Source organism: Ambystoma mexicanum, chromosome 14 (assembly GCF_040938575.1).
Source record: "Ambystoma mexicanum isolate Mex_15411 chromosome 14, UKY_AmexF1_1, whole genome shotgun sequence".
Classification (NCBI taxonomy): domain Eukaryota; kingdom Metazoa; phylum Chordata; class Amphibia; order Caudata; family Ambystomatidae; genus Ambystoma; species Ambystoma mexicanum.
The window spans coordinates 330057303-330082250 of NC_090940.1; the positions used below are offsets into that span (position 1 = coordinate 330057303).

A 24948-nucleotide genomic window follows, 5' to 3' on the forward strand; every position below is an offset into this window, starting at 1 on the left:
GATGGACCCACAAAAGAAAAGGTAAGACAGACCGGGGTCATTTTACTATTCTTGGGAACAGTAGTTCACCCAAGAAAATGTAGTTACAAATTAAGAGAAGTCCAAGGGACTTCTCAGTGGCACTGTACAAAGGGTGTTGTGCGTCACAATGCAAAAAGCAGATGCCTATGGAGTTTACCAGACTCAATTAAACGGTAAGAAACAATCCTAGTCAGAAAAAACACATGAGAGAGTGAGAAAAAAGTCCCACTCACTCAGGTGTTAAAATTAAAAAGCCCCGAGTCCAGCAAAAGAGCTAAGGCTCTCTAAGGGTAAAGGGAATTGGCACAGAAATGAAAATTCTCCCTAACAGGGGATACCCAGCCTAAGCCCAAAAGTTATAGGAAACTAACTCCAATCACACACTATAGAGAGACATAAAAAGGGTCACCCACAAAAAAGAGTAAAAGACTAGGTAAGAGGGGAAAGAGATTCCATCTTGCAAAGGGCCAATGGAAAATAATCACCAAGTCCAAGAAACATTTTCTGGGGTTGACACAGGTCAGGAAGATGTGTCATAAATATGGACATCTTACCCAACACTTACCCTTGCGAGAACTACTGTTCTCAAGTGTAGAGGGATATTTGTTATCCTCCCTACATTTTATATTGCGAGATGAGCACACCCTATCTTATGTGGAGTGCTGAAGGGTTACACTGTATACCCTTTCTCACTGCTCCTGTAACATTTCTGTTACAGTGAAATTCATACATGAATGGCTGTTTGGACTGTTTGTCTGAAGCCATAGCATTCACTTCATCAACACCATACAACTGAGACACTACAAGACCCCACTCTTAGTATAAGGCTGTATCACCTGAGTTCAGGGTAGCGTAGAGAGAGGAGCCACGCTCATTTTAGGAGGGTGAGAGGGCTGTAGAATCAGTACAAAGAAATAGTACACATATGGTCCAAAGAAACACTGAAACTATGTATTTAAAGGGGTTTATTTAAATACAAGTAGGCCCAGTTAAACATTGGGGGGAAATCAAGTACTATCACATTATATACAACCACAATTTATAAAAACACAACACTATTCTTTAAAGTATACAGACCACAGCATAGACCCTATTTAGAAAACTGACAGTATTTCTAGGGAGGTCAAACCTTATCAAACATTCAGTATAGGTCACACCTATTCTTGGGGCGCAACACCATAACTTACTTTCAGATTACCTTACAGTAATTCAAGGGTAGTAGGCCCTGTCAGTTTTGCAGTGGCACTTCACATAGTGAACCAACTAGTAAATATATTTTTCTGAATAGTGGAACACAGATTCAAGGGACAGCATATACCACTACATTTCGGATAACACAGTTATACTAGGTGAGTAGGACCTTGTTGGTGTAATATAAAATTACAGTTGGTTTTCAGCTCAGTGGAACACTGTCTATGATAAGCAAGACCTCTTTGCACACATTTTGGAAGCACCAGGCAGACCAAGGTAAACTACACCTAAAGGAACACTTTTCAGGAATGGAACACAGCTATTCTAGGCAGGTAAAACCTATGTACTTTTTAAAGGAGGTAAAAGCAACTTAAAAAGATGAGTATGACCTAAGGCAGACTTATTCTGGAAGGGTTAACAGCAAGTCAGGGGAAGCAAGACCCAATTGGGGGCACTCATACATTTATCCTAACTGGGATAGTAAAGTGAAACCAACCACATTACTTTTGGGGAAGAGGCACAACCAATTCACAATTGCGTACTTTAACCTTGCATATACTTTTCAGAATAGTGCAACACACATTCCAGGAAAGAACTTTTGTAACTGTTGACTCTCACAGTTAAAAGTTACCAACCAACTTCTTTTACAAGTAAGTAACTTTTGAACACGTGTTATTCTTTTCAAGGCAGAACTCTTTTCTTATATAGCCCTTCCATTATTCTGTAGCACAAGTTCACTCAGGGGCAGTAGAGGGACCATAGTGGTTTAGGTGCCAGATGTAGGCAGTCTGAGATAGGGTTCAGTTGCAGGCAAAGTCAGAGTTCCAGCGGAAGACTGTTCAAACAAGTAACTATTTTAGTTGAGGGTCCAGGGACTTCAGAGAAGACACCCTAGGAGAATTCCGCAGTGGGCCTAGGTAAAATGGATGAGTGGCATCCCAATCACAGAAAACACTCCAAAGCTATACAGAAATCACAAAGGCTTAAGGTAGGTAAAATACCCCAGCCAACACAGTACCTCAGCGTAGAAGAAGAGTTGCAGCAGGAAGACTTCAGGATCTGCAGCCAAAAACACGGTAGATGAATTCCTTTTTCAAGAAGACAGAAGACAGAACTTTGGAAGGACTTCTGCAGCAGGGATCATGGGAGAAGGCTCCAGGCAAGAGTTTTCTCGTGGCTGGATGCGGCTCTGTGGTTTTGGCACCCTTTTCAGGAGCCAGAAGAAGATTGAATATTGCCGGTCGGATTCTCATCGTTTGCAAGGTCCAGATGAGGGGACGTTTCAGACTTGATAAATGTCGCTGGAAGTCCAGCAGGATACCCATAAAGTTTCAGCAAGATTTAGAATTCGAAAGACTGCACTGCACAATGGCTCGAGTTATCAGGGTATTGCAGCCCTGCAAGGTCGCAGCACGATGTGGGATGGTTAAAAATGCAGGTATTCCTGAGTCTAGTGGGTCTCACTAGGCTCTGGGTTGGGGGTCGTCATTTTCGGAGTCCCCAGGTCGATTGAAAGGAAGGGTAACAATAGCTCCAGTTACACAGCAGGCTCTCCGAGTCTCTGGAAAATGCTGGAGAACAACAGTTACAGGTAAGTAACTTGTTCCTTTTCCAGCATGGGGTCTGGCATGGATTCACATGCTCATGAATAAAGAATACATGGCAGTACACACATGCACAACCACGGGAGGTGGCACGGATCAACATTAAGCATTTCAACAACTCAACATTAAGCATCTCTTACTTCCTCACCAGGCTCACCTTCAAGCGAACAGGTTGCGCAGCACTGCTTGGCCGACTCTGGACTCCTCCCTGGAATCCCGGTCGACGCAGTAGAATTTCGTGAAGGTGTGCGTCGACCTCCACATAGCAGACCTGCAGATGTCCATCAGGGGCACACCAGACAAGAAAGTCGTAGTTGCAGCGATCGCTCTAGTCGAATGGGCTCTTGGACGGCCAGGCAATGGTCGGTTTGCCAACCGATGACCATGGGTGATGCAGCCGGAGATCCACCTGGAAATGGAAGCCTTGGAGAGGGCCTTCCCTTGGTTCACATGTCCAAAGTTCACAAACAGCTGTGATATCTTTCGAAAACTCTTTGTGCGGTCCATGTAGAACTTCAGCACTCTAGCCACATCCAGCGAGTGTAAGTCCTCTCAGCCGGCGACGAAGGCGACGGTAAGAAAACAGGCAACACCAAGGGCTCGTTGAGATGGAAGTCTTACGGCACCTTGGGCATGAAGGAGGGGTGCGTCCTTAGCACGACCCTCGTTTCGTGGAATGTCAAGTACGGAGGCTTACAGGAGAGGGCCTGGATCTCTCCCACTCATCGTGCGGAGGTGATGTCCACAAAAAACGCTGTCTTCCACGATAGGAATTTCAGAGGCACCGAATGCAGAGGCTCGAACGGAGGACCCATGAGCCTAGTCAGTACCACATTGAGCTCCCACGCCGGTGCCGGAGCCTTCACCGGCAGGAACAAGCAGGAAAGTCCTTTCATGAACTCCTTCACCAGGCGATGCGACCACAGCGACGACCGCCCCAGAGTTCTGGTGTAGCAGGAGATAGCTGCCATATGGATTTTGATAGAAGCATGCGCCAGCCCCGCCTTGGCCAGAGACAGCAAGTACGGCAGCACTTGAGGGGGCCGTAATCCATAGAGGGTTTATCTTCTGTGCACGGTACCAGACGGTGAACCTCTTCCATTTATGTCCGTAAGTCGAAGTAGTCCTGGCCTTGGCAAGTACCTCCTTGCAGTCCACTGGGATCTCGCATCCTCCAAATTCTAGTACTGCAGGAGCCAGGCCTGCAGGTTCAGCTACCCCGGGTCGTGGTGCAGAACCGCACCTCCTTCCCTGGTGAGAAGATCTGCATCCACCGGAAGCTTCACTGGAGGGGGTGCCAACATATCCAGAAGGTCTGGGTACCATATCCGCCTCGGCCACGCCAGTGCGACGAGGATCATCCTGCACTGGGACCATCTGAGTTGACCGATGAGTCGCAGAAGCAACGGCAACGGTGGGAACACATAGAAAAACAGGCCGTCCCAGGGGAATGAGAACACATCACCCATGCTCCCCGGCTGGGGAAACTTTCTGGCGAACCTCTGGCACTTGGTGTTCGATGCCGTCGCAAACAGATCGATCTGGGGATTGCCCCATCGTCGAAACAGTAGATCCACCTGATCCTGCCCAAGTTCCCACTCGTGGCAAGAGAGCAGCTCTCAGCTGAGTGAGTCAGCGACAGTGTTCTTCACTCCTGCTAGATTAAAGGGTACCAGGAACATCCTCTGGGCTTCCCGCCACTTGCATCCAATGGGCATCGAGTAACTCCTGCAGGGGCCGCAGAGCCGCATGAGGTAGATGCACGACGACCTCATGCCGAGCAGGGACTTGATGGATCTCACCCTGGCCACTTCCATGGTCAACAGCTGTTGTACCTTGCCCAGGATGGCTTTTATCCTGTCCTCCGATGGTGAAGCCAGGCGCGCCACCATGTTGAGTCTGGCTCCCAGGAACCGAGCGTCCTGTGATGGTGCAAAGCAGGACTTTGCATAGTTTATCGAGAATCCCAGTTCGGTGAGCAGGCGGACGGTCCTCACTGTGTGCTCGACAGCGAGTTCCCCTGACTTCGCTTGGATGAGCCAGTCGTCCAGGTAGGGGTAGACGTGGATCCCTGCAGGCGCAGCCGTGCCACCACCAGTGCCAGGCACTTGGTGAAGACCCTTGGGGCCAACTTCAAACCAAAGGGAAGGGCCTTGAATTGATAGTGCCGCCCTTGGACCACGAAGCTCAGAAACTTTCGATGCCCCTTGTGTATGGGGATGTGGAGTAAGCATCCTCCAGGTCCAGCGACGACAGGAAGTCTCCTTCCTCCAGCTGTCCCAGCACATGCTGAAGGGTGACCATTCGGAACTTGTGGGATTTTATATATTTGTTGAGGCGGCAGAGATCTAGAATGGGCTGCCAACCGCCGGTCTTGTTTTGGATGAGAAAGTACCGCAAGTATACTCTTGAGCCCTGGAGCCTCTTCGGGACAAGCTCTATTGTGCCCTTTTTCAGCATTGCTCGTACGTCCAGAAGTAGTTGTGGAATGTGATTTTCTTTCCTGGCCACAGGTGGAAAAGGGGACACCTCCTTTGGAACTCCAGGGTGTGACCGTGGGCCAGGGCATCCAGCACCCAATCGTCAGTGGAGATGGACTTCCACACGCCGATGAAGATCTCATGTCGGCCTCCCACCGGGGTGCTCGGGTGGGGGCTCGACGTCACAGCCGGTTCAGTCCTGCTTCGCCAAGGCCGTGCCATCTTGGGTCCCTTGGCGACAACAACAGTTTCCTCTGGCCTTGCTGCGGCCTCTGTAGGCTTCCTGGGATGAACGGGCCGCTTGACGGTACACAGAAGAGCTGCCACCGAATCCTTTGGAGGCACTCTGATTTGCCTCCGGGGGACCAAAAGGACGGCCATCGTGCTGGAGTGTGCCTAAAGCACGGGCCGTCTCGGTGTGTGCCTTAATGGCCGCAGTGACTCGTCCACCGCTTTGCTGAAAAAGTTGTCTCCATCGAAGGGCATGTCCAATACCCTCGCCTGGACATCGTGACGGAAGTTGGTGGCCTTGAGCCAACCATGCCGGCGAAGGCAAAATGCTGCTGCCCATCTGGCGGAACCCAGTGTCGGCGATGTCCATGGCTACCGTGATGGCATGGTCCGAAGCCACCTCGCCTTCTTGTAGTATCTCAAGGGCCTTCGGCCTCTTGTCTGGGAGTAAGTCCAGGAGATGGGCGATTTTAAACCACAGCTCCCTATCGTAGCGGGCCATGATAGCGAGAGCGTTGGCTACCTTCATGATGTCCAGCTTCTTCCCCTCGCCATCCGGTGGGGAAGTGGAAGTCGATCCCTCCGACCCTGCAGATTTCTTCCTGGCCACAGCGAAGACCACTGAGTCCGGGGACGGCTGTGCTCTGAGGCACATCAGTGCAGAGTCTGGAACCCGGTATTTCTTCTCATACCAGTCTCTTCGCCGGGGTCGAGGATGGGTTCTGCAGGAGGGACAGTCCTTCGTCCCAGATATCGTCCAACAGCAGGACCGAGAGTACGGTCTTCCTCTTGGCATCTCGTCGCTGATAAAGGAAACCCTACTTTTCCTCAGGTTTGAGCTGGAACAGCTCCAAAGCCCTGGAGATCATTGCGTGGAAGGATCCGATCTCATTAGGGGGTGAGGGGGAGCCCTGGGTAAAGGCGACGGGAGATCAGTTCTGTCATTGTCGCCGTCATCGGTACCCATCATCGCTGTATCCGGCTTAGTCTTGTCCCTCGGTGGAAGGGATGGAGGGCGGGGTTGGTACGGTGGAAGAGGATGGACTCGTCTTATTTGGTGGTTCCTCCGACGGTTCAGGCACCGGATTGCCCGTCTGCATGGGCAGCCTTGTCCGTATGTCCGGGCACAGGATGTGCAGCGCTTGTAGGATGTCCTCCGATCTGTCTGTCGGTGGTAGAGGCGGTTGAGACGGGAGCAGCGTGGGGTCTGGTTCCTCCCCGCCCTGCCTCGTCGGTTCCCTTGACTTCAGGCCATAAAGCTCTTCCTCAGAAGACATCTGAGTCTAGCTGGACCACTGTGCCCCCCGCCTACCCTCTTCTCGGCCAGAAGCGACAGTCTCAGCGAAATGAGCGGCATCTTCACGTGAGTCTTTTCAATGGGCACGAATGAAGACTCCCTCTCGGTGGGCAGGGAAACACTCGTTTTGGTGGATGCCTCCTGGTAATCCGTATCCATGGCCTTCACCAGGGATGCCACCACTCCCAATAGACTGTTTTGCCTGGTGAACCTGGGCCTTCACGAACTTTACAACCTTAGGCACGTCTGAGGCCTTCGCCATGGGGAGCTGAACCGGTTGGGCTTCCTTCGCTCCTTGAGCCCTGCACTCAGGTGAGGTGACTCAAGCTCTGGTCATCCAGCTTCTGAAGGGTCCTGGGCAGACTCCTGGAGCTTTTGGCCGGCTTACAGACATTGCACTCTACTACAGATTTCTCAACCCCAGGCACCCGGTTCCTGCATGAGCAAAGAAGTACAGCCAGTTGGGGAAGGTGTTCCAGGGGAGTTTGTCTTGGGGTTAGTTGGTCCCACTAACCCAAGGGAAGAAGTTCCTTCCTGAGCTTCTCTTGTCGATCAGAAAAAGGACTTTCAGCACAGCAGCAGGGCTTCACCAGGCAGTTCAATGGTCCAGGAGGATGCAGCAAGCTTTGTTCACGGTTTCTTTATCGGGTAGTTCTTTTCAATGGTTGACTGTCTTCATCCCAAAACCCTCACCTTTTAAGCGGGTTTCTCCCATTCATGCACATCCTAGCTGTTACTCAAACGCTGCAGGGTGGCTTGTCCTGCAAGGACAGCAAGCCAGCCAGCCAATCAGGACTGGGTGCATTCAAGCATTCCTAAAGACAAAAGAACAGGTGAGTTTCAGGAAACTACCTCACTTCCTGCCCTTCCAGACAAACTGGAGACAGAGGCGGGTTTCAGTACTGAAGCCTGCCAAAGGCAAAATGAACAAAGGGCTCAAACCGGGTTTGGCGCACAGAGTAAAACCAGAGAAAGACCTCACAAACAGAAAATGTTGAAAAAAGAATACCGGGGCCATTTTGAAAATATGGTCACTCATAGGTGCTCTACTGCAGCTGAGGATTCAGCCTGTGGTAGAAAAGCACAATGGTAGGGAAATTAAACCACTGCCACCAGCCATTTTAAATCGTGAGGGTAACATAAAAAAATGTTACATTCGTAGGTAGGAAAAGGGGGTACTAAGTAACCCCCCAGCACACCACATAAGATCGGGTGTGGTGGACCTACAAAGAGAAAAAGTAAAGTCAACTTCAATTTACTATTTTAGAGAACTGTAGTTCACCCTAGAAAAGGTATTTAAACCTAGAGAGAAATCTAAATTTCTCTATGACACTGCACTGAAGTTGCTGTGTGACCATACAAAACGTAGATGCCTAATGGAGTTTGCCAGACTCCAAAAACAAAGGAAACACATAATCCAAATCAGATCAAAATACATGAGAGAGTGAGAAAAAGTGGTCACTCACTGCAGGGTTAAATTTAAAAAGTCCTAAAGTCCAACAAAAGAGCTGGCCCTCCGTGGCTCCTCACAAACCTCATTGCCACGCCCACTCCCACGCACAAACCAAGCCCCCAAACAAACACACCTGCTGTTTAAGGGATGGTTCAGTGCAGTTCTCTGAAGTACAATTTTCAACTTCTTCCTACAATTTTATTTTAAAATGAAATAATTCCAGAACTGTTTCTTTTTAAAATAAAACAGTACAACTATTTTTTTTACAGTAGAGGAGCTCCCGCCCACTTCGAGCACTGCCTAACATGTTAGAAGCATCTGTCTGTACAATGAAGGATTGGTTGTAGCCAGGAGCTCTCAAGACTGGAGCTTGAGAACAGGCTTTCCAAAGTCCTTCAAAAGCCTTAGTGCACTCCTCATTCCACCTGACCTTCTTGGGGAATGTGGGTGAGGAGATCACATTCAAGGGAGAAGATATGGTCCCATTGTTCTCTATGGTGCTCCTGTAGTACCCAGTGAGACCTAGAAAGGCTCCCACTTGGGTCGGAGTAGTAGGGGTGTCCCATCCTTGTACAGCTTTTACCTTGCTAGGCAATGACCTTATTTCACCTCCTCCTACCTCATGTCCAAGGTAGGCCACTTTGCTCTGACCAATTTGACATTTACTAGCCTTTATGGTCAAATGAGCCTGTTCCAGAGCCTGCATAACATATCCTAGGTGGTGAAGATGCTCTTCCCAAGTGGGACTTAACACTGCAATGTCATCCAAGTATGCCATGCAGGCGTCCTGTAAACCATTCGGAACTAGATTCAACATCCCCTGTGTTAGGGAGAATTCTCAGAAATGTGCTAATTCCTCTCTACCTTGGAGACCCCCAGACCCTTTGCTGGACTCTAGGAGTTTTTCATTTTTACCTGGAGCGAGCGAGATCCTTTTTTCCCCCCACTCTCTCATGTATTTTAATGTGATTTTAACTCTGTTTTTTGGGGTTTTTGGAGTCTGACAAACTCCATAGGCATCTTTTTACATTGTGACACACAGCACCTTCAGTGCAGTGACACAGGGAAGTCTTTAAGATGTCCCCAAGATTTAAATACCTTCTCTTGGATAAACTACTGTTTCCAAGAGCAGTAAAGTGAAATTGACTTTACTTACATTTGTAACTTTCTAGACCCAGCACACACCATCTTATATTAGGGCGCGGGAGGGGTTACTTAGTATCTATCCCCTTTGTCTAGCTTCTTATGTAACATTTTTATGTTACCCTTTCCTCAATGAGTGGCTGCTGGCAGTGGTTTACTTTTTAACTACCATGGTGTGTCTTTACCGGGGGCTCAGTTTGCAGCTGCAGTACAGCACCCTTGGGTGCCATTTTTGTCAAAATAGCCCCGGTCTTCTGCTTCTCTGAGGAAAGGTCCTTCTTGAGACTTACTCTGTGGGCCAAATCAGGTTTGGTCCCTTTGTTCATTTTGTCTTTGGCAGGATTCACACGTGAATCCCGCCTCTGGCTCCAGGGTGTCTGGTGGGGGCAGGAAGTGAGGGAGGTGCCCAAAACTCCATGTGCTTAATCTCACTTAATGCACCCTTAGGTGATTGGCTGGCTGGCTGTCTGGCAAGGACAGCCACCCTGCTGTTTGACTGGGAGCTAGGCTGGAATGAATGGGAGAAACATGCATAAAAAGGCAAGGCTTTTTGGCTTGGAAGGCAGAGTCGACCACTGGACGAAGGAATCCAAACAAGAACTCGACGACGCCTTCTACAACTCCTGGACCGTTGGTTTGCCCGGTGAAGCCCTGCTGCTGTGCTGAAACTCCACTTTCATTTCGACTAGAGAAGCCCTGCAAGGACAACTTCTCCCCTTGAGTTGGTGGGACCAATCAAATCCAAAGTAAGCCACCTGGACATCCTCTCAAAGCTGGTTGCACTTCCACTGCAGTTGCTGCTGGAACCTGTTAGGCAAAATTGCTTGCAGTATCCTCTGGGACCACTACACACAATTAGGACTACAGTTGTTAGCCAAACCAACCTTTGGTATAAGTCTGTACTATACAGTTTTTGGTAGCGATCTGAGCAGTCGGGCTTATCGCAAGAGTGAATGCGAGCAGTACAAGTAATTACACAGAGGACTTTCAATCACAGTGGTTCAAGTAAACACTTACACACACTCAAGGTTTCCTGGTAATACACTTATTAATTTATTACAGAAACATTTAGAAAACATTTCACTAGCAGAAGACAACTTATATTCCAATACACTACACAATACAAGATTTTGAGACAGTTTGAGCTCCCCTGAAATAGGAGCAAAATGGCAGTTCAGTTACTTAGAACAAAAGGAACAAGGTAAGTAGAATAGATCACATATACTTGTTAGACAGTGCAAATAGTTTAAGTTCACCAGAAGAGTTAAATTCAAGTCAATAGGCCAGGCCAAAGTCAATGGGCTAGTGTTCTGGATAGGAAAGAGCAGTTCTGTTATCAAACGGTAAAGTCTTTGCAAAAAGTTTTCAGAAGTAGTTTAGGCAAAAAAGAATCATATGTCGGGTTACAAGCTGATTAGGCCTGTAAGTTGGGAAAGTTTCACGAACTTTCACTGCAAGAGTGGCGTTCTCTCAATTCGGTTGGCACAGTACATTAATATGAAGAACAAAATGCAGCTGAAGACATTGGTTCCTGGCAGGTCGTGCAGATCTCGCTGTTCCTGAGCCTCAGTCGTGGGGACAAGAGGGAGGACGTTGGGGAACTCCTGCACTGCACGGGATCGTCAAAAAAGCAAACAAGATGGAGTCACTTCAGTTCCAGTAGCTGTAGATTCAAGCACACAAGCTGGTATCCCTCTCCCCTGGTTAATCCTAACCAGCCTTGAGAATGGTATCCAGGTGGCTTACGAGTTGATTGGTCACACCAACTCAAAGGAAGAAGTCGTCCTTGAAGTGGCTTCTCTGTTGAGATGAACTTGGCAATTCGGACCTGCATCATGGCTTCACCGGGCAAACCAAAGTTCCAGAAATTGCAGCAGCCGTCCTCTTCCAGCTCTTCTTCGGTTCTTTCGTTCCAGTGGTCGACTGCTTTCCAGTCCAAGAGACTTGCCTTTTAAACAGTTTTTTCCCTTTCATTCCAGCCTTGCTGTCACTCACCCAGCAGGATGGCTGTCCTTGCCGGACAGTCAGCCAGCCAATCATGCCAGAGTGCATTTGGGTCTCCTAAGAGACAAAGCACAGGGAGTTTCGGGCACCTCCCTCACTTCCTGCCCACCCCAGATACTTAGACGCCAGAGGCGGTCTTCAGTCCTGAAGCCCGTCAAAAGGCATACGAACAAAGGGACCAAACCTGGTTTGCCGCACAGAGACAAACACTAGAAGGAACTTTCCTTGAAAAATATGGCTCCCTTGATTTGTAGCAACCAGTGTTCACGGTCTGGAAAAAGCATGGTAGTTTGCTGTAAAACCACTGCCACCAGCCTTTTCAATAGGCAAGGGTAGCATGTGACTGGTACATGAGTATTTAGACACAGGGGATACTATGTAACCCCTCAAACACTCCATTGTAAAATGGTGTGTGCTGGGTCTAGGAATTTGGAAAGACTAGTAAAGTCAATTTCACTTTACATTCTCTGGGAAACAATAGTTTTTTTTCTCCAGAGAAGGTATTTTAAACCTTTGGGAAGTCTGAAAGACATCCCTGTGTCACTGCACTGAGGGTGCTGTGCAACACACATGAAAAGATGCATATGGGGTCATCTAAAACTCCATAATCAAGGAACACAAGTGAAAAACACATGAGTGGGGAAAAAGGCTCACACTCTTTCCAGGTAAAAAAATCAAGTCCTCAAAATCCAACAAAGTTGCTGAGGGTCTCTAGGGTGAGGAGAATTAGCACATTTATGAGAATTCTCCCTAACAGAACCTAAGAGCCACACCAGATTGTGTGTGTTGCTTTTCAGCTGGCCAAGAGCTCCAGGAAGATACTCCGGACTCCCAGGAAGCAGGACTGACTGAGCCTGAGCCACCTCAAAAGAGTGCTGGACCCCAGATGCAAGGAAAGCCCATCTCGACAGCCAGAAACCATGGTGGTGCTATTTGCAGTAGACGCGAGGAGCTAAAACACTGAAGTGCCACTTGCTCGATGATTGCCAATTGCTGTTGGTGACCGTCCCATTGCACTGCAGGGCTCCCCAGAAGTCCTCCCTCTTGTCCCCACGACTGAGGCCCAGAACACCAGGATCTGCAGAGGTGCACAGGAACAGAAGTCATCTGCTGAATTTTTCTTCTAACTAAAGGTACTGTACAGTCTAACAGAACTTACCTCTTGTTATATAGGTGCTTGCATCTTCTACTACTCACAAGTCTAACAGCTTGTGGCCCTACATTGATTCTTCTTTTTCTTCAAAGACTTCTAAAACATTGTGCAAATACTTTTCTTACTTACCTGCAAGAAGTGCGCCAGCTCACATAGACTTGTGCCCATTGACTTTGGCTTAGCCTGTCACTGAATGACATTTCTCTCCTATGACATTGTGTTGCACCTAACCTTCCAGGAAGGGGTTAACTTGCTCTGCATTGGGGGGGTCCAAAAGTATTTGCCTGCTTAACAATATGTGATCTCTTGTTTGTTCTAATAACCTTTTCATTGACACTCATCTCAATACTATTCTAAATGCCAACAGTAATATATTAATGTTCACAGTGTCCTAGCTATTGAAGTCACCAGAGGGTGTGCCATCCCCAATGAGTGTTTGCTGATTTAGAAACTAAGAGTGTGTATTTTGAAGGTATGTGTGTTGTTATTATATTGCCCCCTTCTAAAGAAGGCTTATTCAAATGACTGGTAAATAAATTAATAATTGTTTTATCAAGAAACATGGAGTGTTTATTTGGAAACTTGTCACTGAATCTTTGTATAAACTAGGGGTGTACCGAATAGTGAAATTACTATTCGGCCGAATACCGAATAGTTAGCAAAACTATTCGGCCGAAGCCGAATAGTGAGCCGAATAGTTGTTTTTTTAAATACATTGTCCAGCACATGAGAAATACTGCTTCGCAAGACAGTAAAGAGCATGTGAATGCGCGCATCATGGATGCACACATTCAGCTGCCCTTTTTCAACCCCATTTGAGCATTTGCACAACCAAAAGAGGCCCTAGAAATAATTTTTAAATTGGCCCCATATTACACATTTTCAGCAAGCCTAACCCTTTTCCTATGGGAAAATTTGGCCAATACTGCGATGCGCCGCAACGGAGGGGGTGGGGGGGACATGGGAGAACATCACGGGACAATGGAGGGGGTGGGGGGGACATGGGAGAACATTGCGGGACAACGGAGGGGGTGGGGGGGGCACCATAAAAATAAAAAATAAAAGCATTGCAAGGATCCTGCTAGGATCGGACTCCAAGTGGCTTGCTCTGCCCCACTATCTCTCTCCTGCTTATCCTTCTATCTTCAACCTCTTTTTTTCTCTCTCTCTTCCTTACACTCTGTCTTCCTCTCTGCCTGTCTCTCTCGCCCTCTAGGTGCCTCTCTCTCTCTATCCATACCTCTGTCTCCCTCTCTCTCTCGCACTATTTTAATCTTTCACGCTGTTTCCCTGTCTGTTTCTTCTTCTCTCACTCCTCCCTTTGTTTCCCTCTCTCTCCCTGTAGCTCTCTCTCTGTTTCTCTCTATCTGTACCTCACTTCCCCTCTCTCTCCTCCCTCTGCTTCTCTCTCTGTCTCTCGCTCTCCCGCTGTCTCTCACTCTCTGCCTATCTGTGCTTTACTCCATCCCCCCTCCCCATCTCTCTCTATCTCTACCCCTCTTCCTCTGCCACTCGCTCTGCCCGGCCCCTCATGTACCCCCTTTGCAAGCGATGCCCTTCACAGCCTGTATTTCTCGTATTGCCTCATGCCCACTAGGACGGTTTTACTGTGATGGTTTTAAAGGAAGACGTGCCCTGGGTGAGGGTACGCTTAGCCTTTGCTTTTATAATGCCAGCCTTTTGCTTTGTGTGCATGCCAGCTCATCTCTGCCCTTTGCCTAGCACCGTGCCAACCTTTGGAGCTTTAGTTGAAGGCTCCAAGCATCCCTGACACACATCACTTCCCAGAGCTAGACATGCTTCTATGCTGCTATTTGTTTGCTAAATCAAAGAAACAGGATAAGCCTCAAACTTTAAAATAGGACTACAACTTGGCAGTGACATTGGTAGCGTGGCGGGGCAGAGTTCTGCAATGTACTCTTGTGGGCAGTGACTACATATTCTAGAACGCTAATGCAGGTCGAAAGCCGTTTTCCCAAATGCAAGCCATGCCATTGTATTGCAAGTAAACGCAGTTCAAACTGTGCCAGTGCATTCTTCTTTCACCATGTTATTGGGGGGTGTGGGAGGGGGGGGGGGTGCATGTACAGGCCCACTCTGAGAAGTAATCCAGAATTTCCTTTAAGGATCGCGAGATAGCCTAAATACACATATTTTAAAATAAAATGCTTTGAGTACTATGCAGTAAATGAAGGCATTATTTCCCCATTAGCCGGCTAGTTGGCATGGGGAGGAAACTTTGCAGGCAAGCATGGATCCAGTGTTTGAAGCGCTAGGGTGGTGTGAGAGAACTCTAGGAGAAGAGCCACTGCACGTGGCAGGGTATTTGGGTCCTGGGATTGGGGTGAAAGGGGTAAACAAATACCACTCAACTCACAGGCATTTGCCGGCTGCAACCCATAAAGCAGGCCTCATACCTCTGCAAAGACTTGAATAGGTCCTCACATCCACACAAGAAATACACGGTTTCAACCCCCCCTCTCCCCCTGCAGACACAAGGTATGAGTAAAAAGTATGCCGTACCCCCCCTTGCCCCCCTCCCCCCTCCCGCAGGGCACCACAGCACATAGAATGGCACACAGACACGGAGAGCACGCTTTATCAGAAGAGCTGGACTCACAACACACGTATACATTTTTATAAATATACGAACAAAAGACTTACCTGATGCCGCCTCGATGTCCGTCTTTCTTCTGGTCGTCTTCTTCTAGTCTCGGCGCAGGGTATTTTTCTTGTGCTGCTTGCAGCAGCCAGTAAGCTCTCAGCTTACTGGCTGCTGCTGCTTTTCCCACTGTCCTACTTTCTAGGATTGGCTATCGTCTCTCACATTGAGAGACGATTGGCAATCATAGAAAGAGGACTTACAAAAAAAAAAAAAAAAAAAAAAGATTTTTAACTTCGGCTTCGAGCAAGTATTCCAGGAACCTTCAGCCGAAGCGCTGATTTTCAGCCGAAATTCGGCCGAATACTTACTCGAAGCCGAAGTTCGGTACAGCCCTAGTATAAACACCCTACAGCTCACATTGACCCCTCTTGAGATAGACCTGGCTGCTCAGCCACACTACCAACCTGTGTAGTTCAGACTTATACCAAAGGTTGGGTCCTATTGCCAGGAGGTTAAGGTTGTTGTACTGCTCCCAAAGGGTACTACCCCACATCTTTACCTAACACTCTGAAATTTAGCAGGTGCTTTTTTCTTGTCTGAAACACAACCTTTAACTGGTAGATGCCTCCTGGGGGGAAAATGCAGTTTTCCTCTTGGCATGGTCTGTCAGAGCCATTTGCCAATATCCTGAGGTCAGGTCAAATGTACTGAGGAACTTGGCTGAACCAGGAGGTTTGTCCACCAGCTCATCTGTCCTGGTTAAGATTAAGACTACCGGAGCAGCAGTAAACCCAATTGGTAGTAGTCTGCACCACCCAGCTTTACCTGGTAGCTGTGGCTGAGCATTCAGACTTCTCTAAAGAAGAGTAGGGCAGTATGTAGAGTATACACAATAGGGCCAAAACACAGTAGAGCAAACAAACACTGACCAGAGCTTTGTATAAAAAGTATATAGTTATTTATTTAAAAACACACTTGAAGTAATATACCAGCACTCATAAGTAAAAGCAAGTTAAAACACAATCAGGTAAAGTATACACACCTTCCTTAATAACCATCAGACCAGACAAGTCAGGGTTAAAGCACACTATATGTTAAGACAGAAGTGAGTGCTTAACCTAGATGGCACTCCAATAGTTTAGGTTAAAAAGGGGAAGAAAAGGCAGAGCATAAAATAAAACGGTTCCCAACACTTTTTAGGAAGCAGAGCAAAGGGAAGGAAGGCAGGTTATACTGTAGAGCCAAAGTTCATAGGCCAGGCCCACTTTAAGTGGAGCAAGCGAAAATGTGCCCAGGATCACATGGTTTAAAGTGCACTAAGAGTCTTTGCAGAGTGTCAAAAAGGAGTTGGAATAGTTCAAGAAACAAAGTTTCGCAGGTCTGGGGCCAACCCAGTACAGAAGTCAAGGATTTAGGGGACACCTTGAGCACTCTGTAGAAAGGGAGGCCAGGCAGGACACACCACCTTAAATGGGAAGGAAGCTCCAGCGGGGGCAGTTGTTCCTGGCAGTGGTTGCAGTTCATTGTTCCAGCCAGGGGAAGAGAGCATCTCATCGTGGAGGAAGTCTCGCGTCGTTGCACTGCCCAGGGATGAAACCAGCCGCGGAGGTCTCGAAAAAGGTGCAGTCCTTTTATTTGTGGTCAAAAGTGGTGAGCTTGGCTATCCGGCCGCCGGGGTGCTTGGCACGGGCGATTCGACCAAGTAACACTTCTGGGAGCAAAAGAGGGCGAACTGGTTGGTCCCACCAGCTCCAAGGGGAGAAGACTCTCCAGCAGCAGATCTTCCCTGTCGTCGGAAAAGTGGCGAGTTCGTTGCAGCAGGGCTTCACCGGTGGTGTTGTCGGGTTGCAGGTGGCTCAGCATCTTCCTCGTCGGATTCTTAGGTCCTGTGGCGACTTCTGAAGTTCCAGTCTCAAAGGCCCTGCTTTTATGCAGAAAAACCCCCATTAATCAGCCTAGCTGTCAATCACACATGCTAAGTGGTGAGCCAGGCGGCTCACCACTGGGCCAATCAGAGTAGAGTGTGATTTGGGTTGCTAAGGCAACGCAGTCCAGGGTGCCAATTCCCCCCTCCACCCTTCCTGTGGAACCCAGACAGAGTGGCACCACTTGGAGGGCTTCTGTGGAGAAGCCCGCCAAAATAGTGGCACAAAGGGCTCGACGTTGATCAGAGTTACAGAGACGGACACAAACGCCATTTTAGAATCGAGTTCTGGCAAAAAGACCCAACCGGTGATTTAATATTAAATAAACAAACCAGCGGTATCTTTAAGTAGAGCGCTCGCTTTGACATCTGTGCAGAGCCTGCAAACGCAGGTTCGAATCCCGGCGGGGCCAAACTCAGCCTTTCATCCTTCCGAGGTCGATAAATGAGCACCACATACCGTGGGTAATAATAAGCAGCGCTCAGATACCTGAGGGTTCGTAGCGCTATATAAGTGCCAAATTATTAATTATTATTTAACATTGCACCAAAAAGTGGTGCGTTTAAAATGAATGGGAAAAACCCATAGATAATATTCTGGTGGAATATTTCATGTGGTAACCACTGCCACCAGCCAGAAACTCGACAAGGGGGGACAGGACAGTGCCTCCTCGAAAACAGACCCAGGGGCAATAGAATTACCCTTTACAAGTACTTCCACAATATGATGGTTTGTACTGGTTCTGTTCACAAGTTTGGACTAGTAAAGCCAATGGTGACTTTACATGCCCTGGGAGTCAGTAGTCAGTCCCAGGGTATGGAGTCTATGTTTGGGGGTCACTGTGACACCCCTGTGGTACTGCACCGAGGGTGCTGTGTACCACACATACAGAAAGACAGATGATACCCTATGGAGTAAAAAGAAACCCCATAGCCCATAAGCACATAAGTCAAAGACATACCTCGAATCATGCATAAGAGTGGGAGTAAAAGAGTCTCACTCTTAGCAGGAGAAAAAAACAAACCCCAAAAATCCAGCAAAGCTGCTGGGGGACTCACTAGGTTTGGGAAATAAGCCTTTCAAGAGAATTCTCCCTAACACCGATGGGCATCAGTCATGGTGACTGCATTAAGAGCTCTATAGTCCACACAGAATCAACTCTTTGGTTCCTGCTTTTGGCACTAGTACAACCGGACTAGCCCATGGACCTGTAGATGGCTCAATAACCCCAAGATCAATCATCTTCTTGACCTCTTCCTTTATGTGGGATCTTATATGTAACCCCAGCTTTTGACAGGGAGACAGTCACCAGTGAAAATATCATGCTGCCCCAAGGGGTCAAGCCTGGTGTCTTTTTGACAAGGAGGAAAACTGATATTCAACAGAGCCTTGCACTCCTCCTGTTGCAGAGTCAAATCTGAAGAGAGTTTTACTCCTACAATGGCCTCATCTGAGGGTTGTCCCCTGTGGAGAACCGGGAGAGGCTCACTCTCCTCCACCTCTTGATCAGAGGCTAGAATCAATGCTCCTAGTTCTGGTCTGGAAACATAAGCCTTCAGACAGTGTGAGAGACCCTAGGTGCCTCCTTGGGATTGCCCAAGTCCACTAAATAATTGACCTCTACAAGTTTACCCACAACCTTGAAGGGTCCACTCCATTTGTCCTGCAAGGCCCTCTTCCTTGAAGGTACCATAACAAAAACAAGCTGGTCTCAGTAAACTCCACCATGTTGGCCTTCTGGTCATGCCAATGCTTGACCAGAGCCTGGCCTGCTTTCAGGTTTTCTGAAGCTTCTGTCATCAGTGCCATCCTCTTCCTGAGGCCCCGCACATAGCCAGTGACTCTCACTAGCTGTACGGAAGGAGCACTCTCCAACCCTTCCTTGATCATGCTACTACATCAATTCTTGCCTATCATTAGGTGTTCCAAATACGGTTATATGCTTTGGTCTGTGTACCTTCAAGCATAGTGTTGTGTTTTTATAATTGTGGTTATATATAATGTGATAGTACTTATTTCCTCCAAGATCTACCTGGGCCTACTTGTATTTAAATAAACCATTTAATTTTTACAATACATAGTGTTTGTTTCTCTTTGGACCATTTTAATTATAATTTAATTTGTACTGATTCTACTGCCCTCTCTCCCTAAGATAAGCTTAGCTGCTCTGTCTATGCTACCAATGAACTCATGTGGTACAACCTTATACTAAGAGTGGAGTCGTGTACTGTCTCAGTTGAATGGTTTTGATGAAGTTGGGTAGAACTTCAGAAAAACTGTCCTAACACTTACCTTTTTCTTTGTGGCACCAGAACACACCACCCTATGTGGAGTGCTGGGGGGTTACTTAGTAATTCCTTATCCCATTTCTCATGTGACATTTTTTGTTACACCAACTTACTTTAAATGGCTGGTGGCAGTGGTTTACTTTTACTTCCAGTGTGCATTTCTACCGCAGGCTGAACCCTCTGCTGCAGTACAGCACCCATGGGTGACCATTTTTTCCAAAATGGCCCGGTCTTCTTTTTTCACCATTTTCTGTTTGTTAGTTCTTTCTTGGCTTTTACTTTGTTTTGGTTTGATTCCTTTGTATGTTTTGCCTTTGGCGGGCTTCAGCCCTGAAGCCTGCCCGGGCCCCAGTGTGTCTGGAAAGGCAGGAAGTGAGGGAGGGTCCAGAAACTTCCCTGTCCTTTGTCTCTAGGTGTGCCTGAGTGAAACAAGTCCTGATTGGCCAGTTAGATGTCCTGAAAAGATAGCCACCCTGCTACGTGTTTGACAGCCTAGGATGTGAATTAATGGGAAATCGCATAAAACGAGATTATTGGGACTAGAGGCAGAGTCGACCACTGGAGAGGAACACCAGAAGAAGATGTGACGAGATGCCAGCAGCACTCTCCTGGACCGCGAAGTGCCCGGTGAAGACCTGCAACTGTGCTGACCCTGTTTTCATATTGACTGGGAAAACCTGTACAGGAGGAATTCCTCTCTTAGGCTGGTGGGACAAACTAGCCTCAAGACAAGCTTCTATTTGGCGCAAACCCCGACTTGCTGTGCCTCACCAGAGCTGCAGAAGCCCAATGGCCGGAGTCCTGTGACCATTGACGAGTGCATCATCTTGAAGTCCGAATCCGGCCTAATCTTCTTGGGCATCTGTAGGAGCCTGTAAAAGCAGGAATTCTTGATCCAGAGTCCCCTCACCAGAGTCCAGGACCTAGGGAGGAAGCTTCTGCCAACCAGAGTTTTCGTTCTTCATTGACGCAGAGGAAAAGGTGCAAAAACACTGAAGTGCAGCTGAAGCAAAGGAAATCTATTGCTGGGGAGTCCCTCTCCAGAGTACTGCTGCAGGTGCCAGCAAGACGTCCTCCCTTTCATCACCACAACCAATGTCCAGGAACAAAGGTCTGCCAAGCTGTAGCAAGGAGGAATCCAGATGGAACATTTTTCTTTGAATCACATGTACTGTGGGGCGTGGGGTTTGCATCTGTTAGCCATCAACTGTGCTTCCTAACTTGCGAAGTACTTTTAGGAGTTGATCTCAACTCACCTGCACTGGCCGAACAGCTTGTGCTCTATACAAAGTAGCTCACTTGAGTTACTGTGATTTATTTTGAGCTTACTAACTTATCTAAGAAGAAGTGGATCAGCACTATCGACTTTGTCCATTGACTTTGGCTGTCCTGGCTCCCTAAAGGCACTCCTCTGAACCTACTGGCTTAGGTAGTACTTGTTCCCTCATAGGTAATAATTGTTGACACTATTATTGCTGGTGATAAAAGCTTACCTGCCTCCCTTTAGGACATTGTAATTGTTTTACAAACTGTTGAAAGTATGTTCTAAATCATATTCTATCCTTTCCTTCCTTTCACAACTCAATAACTGAATTGGTAACTGAAATAAGTGCAATACTGAACTTTACTGAAGTCACTCTGTGCGCTGGAACATGTGTTAGGATAAGAAAAGTCTTTATCAACGTTTGGCTTTTAAAAAATGAATCCTAGCTTTGACTGAATGTTATTAGTAGATGCAGCTATTTAAAGAATGCTTATTTAAACCTTGTGTATATTATAAATACATATTTATATATAACTGTGCGTCAGTGTTACTTGGCTACTTGTACTTAGTGATTTCAATTGTACAGCTCTACAGCTCAAATTACCCCTCTTAAGTTAAGCCTGGCTGCTCATTGACACTACCAACATGTATAGTAGAGGCCTATATTAAAAGGTGGGTTACCTTATACCAAGCAGATAAGTCTTGTGTAGTCCTCAGCAGTTGGACTGCACCAATTCCTACCTAATAGTAGTTATTTTTATTAAAATGTGATGCAAATTGTGCAATTTAAAGAATATTTATTCAACAATGGCCACAACTACTAGCCGCATAGAGAAGTAACTCAAACTGGCCCACACTGACCAAAACAACGGGCCCACCCTAACCTTTTTGGTTCATGCATTGCCCTATAGATCAGTACAAGCCTGCCTAGGCCCTCTTATTGTTTTTAAACATACTGTGTTGAACACAAAGTACTTATTTGACTACTAGTTGCTATATGGGAAATTCTAGCTAGGGTGTATATTGTTGAGCATGTTCATTTGGGTGTCTAGTTAGGACAAACTGTACATATCCACCGGCCTTCGTCTCTGGAGTTAAATCCCCACTGCTCTGCCGTTGCTACAATGAAGAGATTTGGTCTACCCTATGGTTGGAACCCTGTCGTTCCATTAGAATAAATTATTTTGAGAACTGCTGAAGTCTCCTTAACACTTTGGACACGATTTTGTAGGAAATATAGGCATAATATTACATGCTGGACAATGTGCAACAGTTCACTGCGTGTCATAGCACCTGGAATGCCCCCAAATGTAGGGATCTTTAACAGGACATCTAATTATTTGTAGTGTTTCCAGACTTCAGTCCTTGGGCAGAGCCAATGCAGTCCAGGTGTGAAAATGTAACAATCATAACCATAAAAAAAACTCTTGCAACCAGACCAACCTTGTCTGCTGTTTTTGGAGCCAATTTAGATGCGCTACCTACCGTCTCCAGTCTGTGTGGTAAATGTGATTTGCGTAGCAGACAACACTGAAGGGGTAGTTGAGGTTACTCAGTACAAGTCTTCTTCCGGTTCCGTTCGGCAACATGCACTCCAGCTTCTTTGTTCCTAATTTACAAAAATGTCAATAGAGATTTACATGATGAACTGTACTTTAGAAAATGATCATGACAGTATGTTATGATTTTCTATTATTGTATATTTGTACCGTTTCTTTTTTCATAATGATTATTTTTTCATGTGTTTATTGGTTAAAACAAACCTTATACGCAATACATCAGTGTAGAAGAATACAATATAAAAACAATATCATAAATACTGAAAGACTATACAACGAAATAAGATGAAAACCACGGTTACAATATCAGTCACAACGTTCCCAGATTGAGAAATTAAAATCATTGACCATTAATATGTGTACAAGCGCAGTTCCATAGATAGTATGCTGCAGCTGTGATCACAACTGATTTCACTCCAAACAGTGTACTCCAGAATTCATCGCCTTCTCTACTCAGCTCATGGGAAATAAAACTGGCATATCCTTTTACATAAAAAGCAGTCATGGGTGGTTATTGTGTGAGAATGTGTTGTGCAGACTCCACAGTTTGATTACAGAGACGGCAGATACTTTCCTCCCATGGCAATTGTTTCCATGTACCAGTATGCTCAAGGGTAGGTAAGATGTTCATGCGCAGATATGTGATGAATCTCCCAATTGTTGCAGAATAGAACTTGCTTACATATGTACAAGGAACATTTCTGCCATAGCCCGGTTTGTTGCATTCTACATAAAGTGTCAGGGAGGACGGGCTATCCACATCTTTATAGTGAGCAAGGCCTTTTTCTTTAGAACTTGGACCCAGTTGGGAAGGGTTAATAACACATCTAATGAAAGGTTTTGATCAACAAGGAAGGAGTAGGTATCCTCACATAATTGCAAGAGAACACATTCTTACAAGAGCATGTATTAGCTGCAGCTAAGTAAGAGAGAAGAGTATCAGGCTTTTCAATAGCTTGCAAAATGTTAATATACATAATACTCTGCTGCGTGAGCCAGAGAGATCTTAATGATTGCAGGCCCAATTTGCACTGCATAGCCTCCACAGACACAGACTGTGGGACCCCCAATATAGACTGCACTATTTCACCTCCCAGCTCATCAAATGGCCCGGAATTGCAGCTAACCCATAAAGAATTCCAGGGACAATGGTTTTCCAATACAAAGCTATCTGCCCCTCGATATAATTTACTGCTTTAAGGTGGATTCATTTTTATCAGAGGAACCATTTCTTCAAGATCTTAAAACAAGTATGATGGTTATAAAATTACAGCGAGGGGGAGTGTTAGGCACGATTGTATGCAGTACCCCCCGTTAGGGAGAATTCTCATAAATGTGCCAATTCCTCCCATCTTAGAGCCCGCCAGATCTTTTGCTAAACTTTGGGACTTTGAACTTTTAATTCTGTGCGTTTTACTCGTGTGTTCTTTGGATATGGAGTTTTAGACAACTCCATAGGCATCATCTTTTCATGTGCGTCACACTGCACCCTCAGTGCAGTGGCACAAGGAAGCCTTTCAGGCTTTCCCAAGGTTTAAATACCTTCACTGGGATAAACTACTGTTTCCCAAAGAAAGTAAAGTGAAATTGACTTTACTAGTCTTTTCAAATTCCTAGACCCAGCACACCCTATCTTACTAGAGTGCTGGAGGGGTTACCTAGTATCCCCTATGTCTAGAAACTCATGTAGCAGTCCAATGCTACCCTTTCCTATCGAAATGGCTGGTGACAGTGGTTTTACAATGAACTAAAATATAACTGGTCAGTTAGTTTCTTCTGGGCCTTTACTCTGTTCAAATCGGGTTTGAGTTCTTTGTGCATTTTGCCTTTGGCAGGCTTCAGCCCTGAAGCCCCCCCCCCCCGGGCTCCAGTGTGTCTGGAAAGGCAGAAGTGAGGGAGCGTCCCGAAAATTCCCTGTCCTTTGTCTCTCGGTGTGCCTGAGTGAAGGTGTGCCTGAGTGAAACCAGTTCTGATCGGCCGGCTGGTTGTCCAGGGGGCAGCCGCCCTGCTGGGTGATTGACAGCCTAGGGCTGTGAATGAATGGGAACGTCCTTAAAAGGAGAGGTTTTTGGGACTAGAGGCATAGTCAACCACTGAAGGACAACATCCGATGAAGACGTGAAGAGACGCCAGCAGCATCCTCCTGGACCGCAAAGTGCCCGGTGAAGCCCTGCAGCTGAATACACTGTTTTCGTTTTGACAGGGAAGAACTGTAAGGGATGACTTCCTCCCTTGGGCTAGTGGGACCAACTAGCCTTGAGACAAACTCCATTTTGGCACAACCCCTGACTTGCTGTGCTGAAGAATCCCAATACCCAGGGACCCCTGACCATTATCGAGTGCATTGTCTTCAGAAGTGCGAATCCAGCAAAAACTTCGGGGGCATCCAGAGGACCCTCTAAACGCAGGAAATCTTCATCCAGATTCCTCTCACCAGAGTCCAGGATTGATGGATCAAGTAACTTCTAACCAGAGTGGTTTGTTCTGCTTTGGCACTGAGAAGAAAGCCCCAAAACCACAAAGAGCGCGGAATCAAGGAGAATCCATTGCTGCAGAGCCCCTCTCTTGAGTGCTGCCACAGGAGCCCACCAGATGCCCTCCCTTTCGTCACCACGACCAAGGAACAGTAACAAGGTTCGGCTGCACTGCAACCAGAATTCATCCAGCTGGAACACATTCTTCAGTGCACAGGTACTGTGGGTCTTGGGCCACATCAACCTTTTGCCATTT

The 24948-nt window shown here is 46.9% G+C and overlaps 1 protein-coding gene across 1 annotated transcript in view; it reads right to left on the reverse strand.

Moving 5' to 3' along the window:
- Positions 1-24948, reverse strand: part of NID2 (nidogen 2) — a 370310-nt gene that overhangs the window by 14849 nt on the left and 330513 nt on the right. The window contains exon 21 of the mRNA XM_069637470.1: positions 22145-22268. Coding sequence (XP_069493571.1) covers positions 22145-22268 — 124 coding nt within the window. The remainder of the gene's footprint in view (positions 1-22144; positions 22269-24948) is intronic.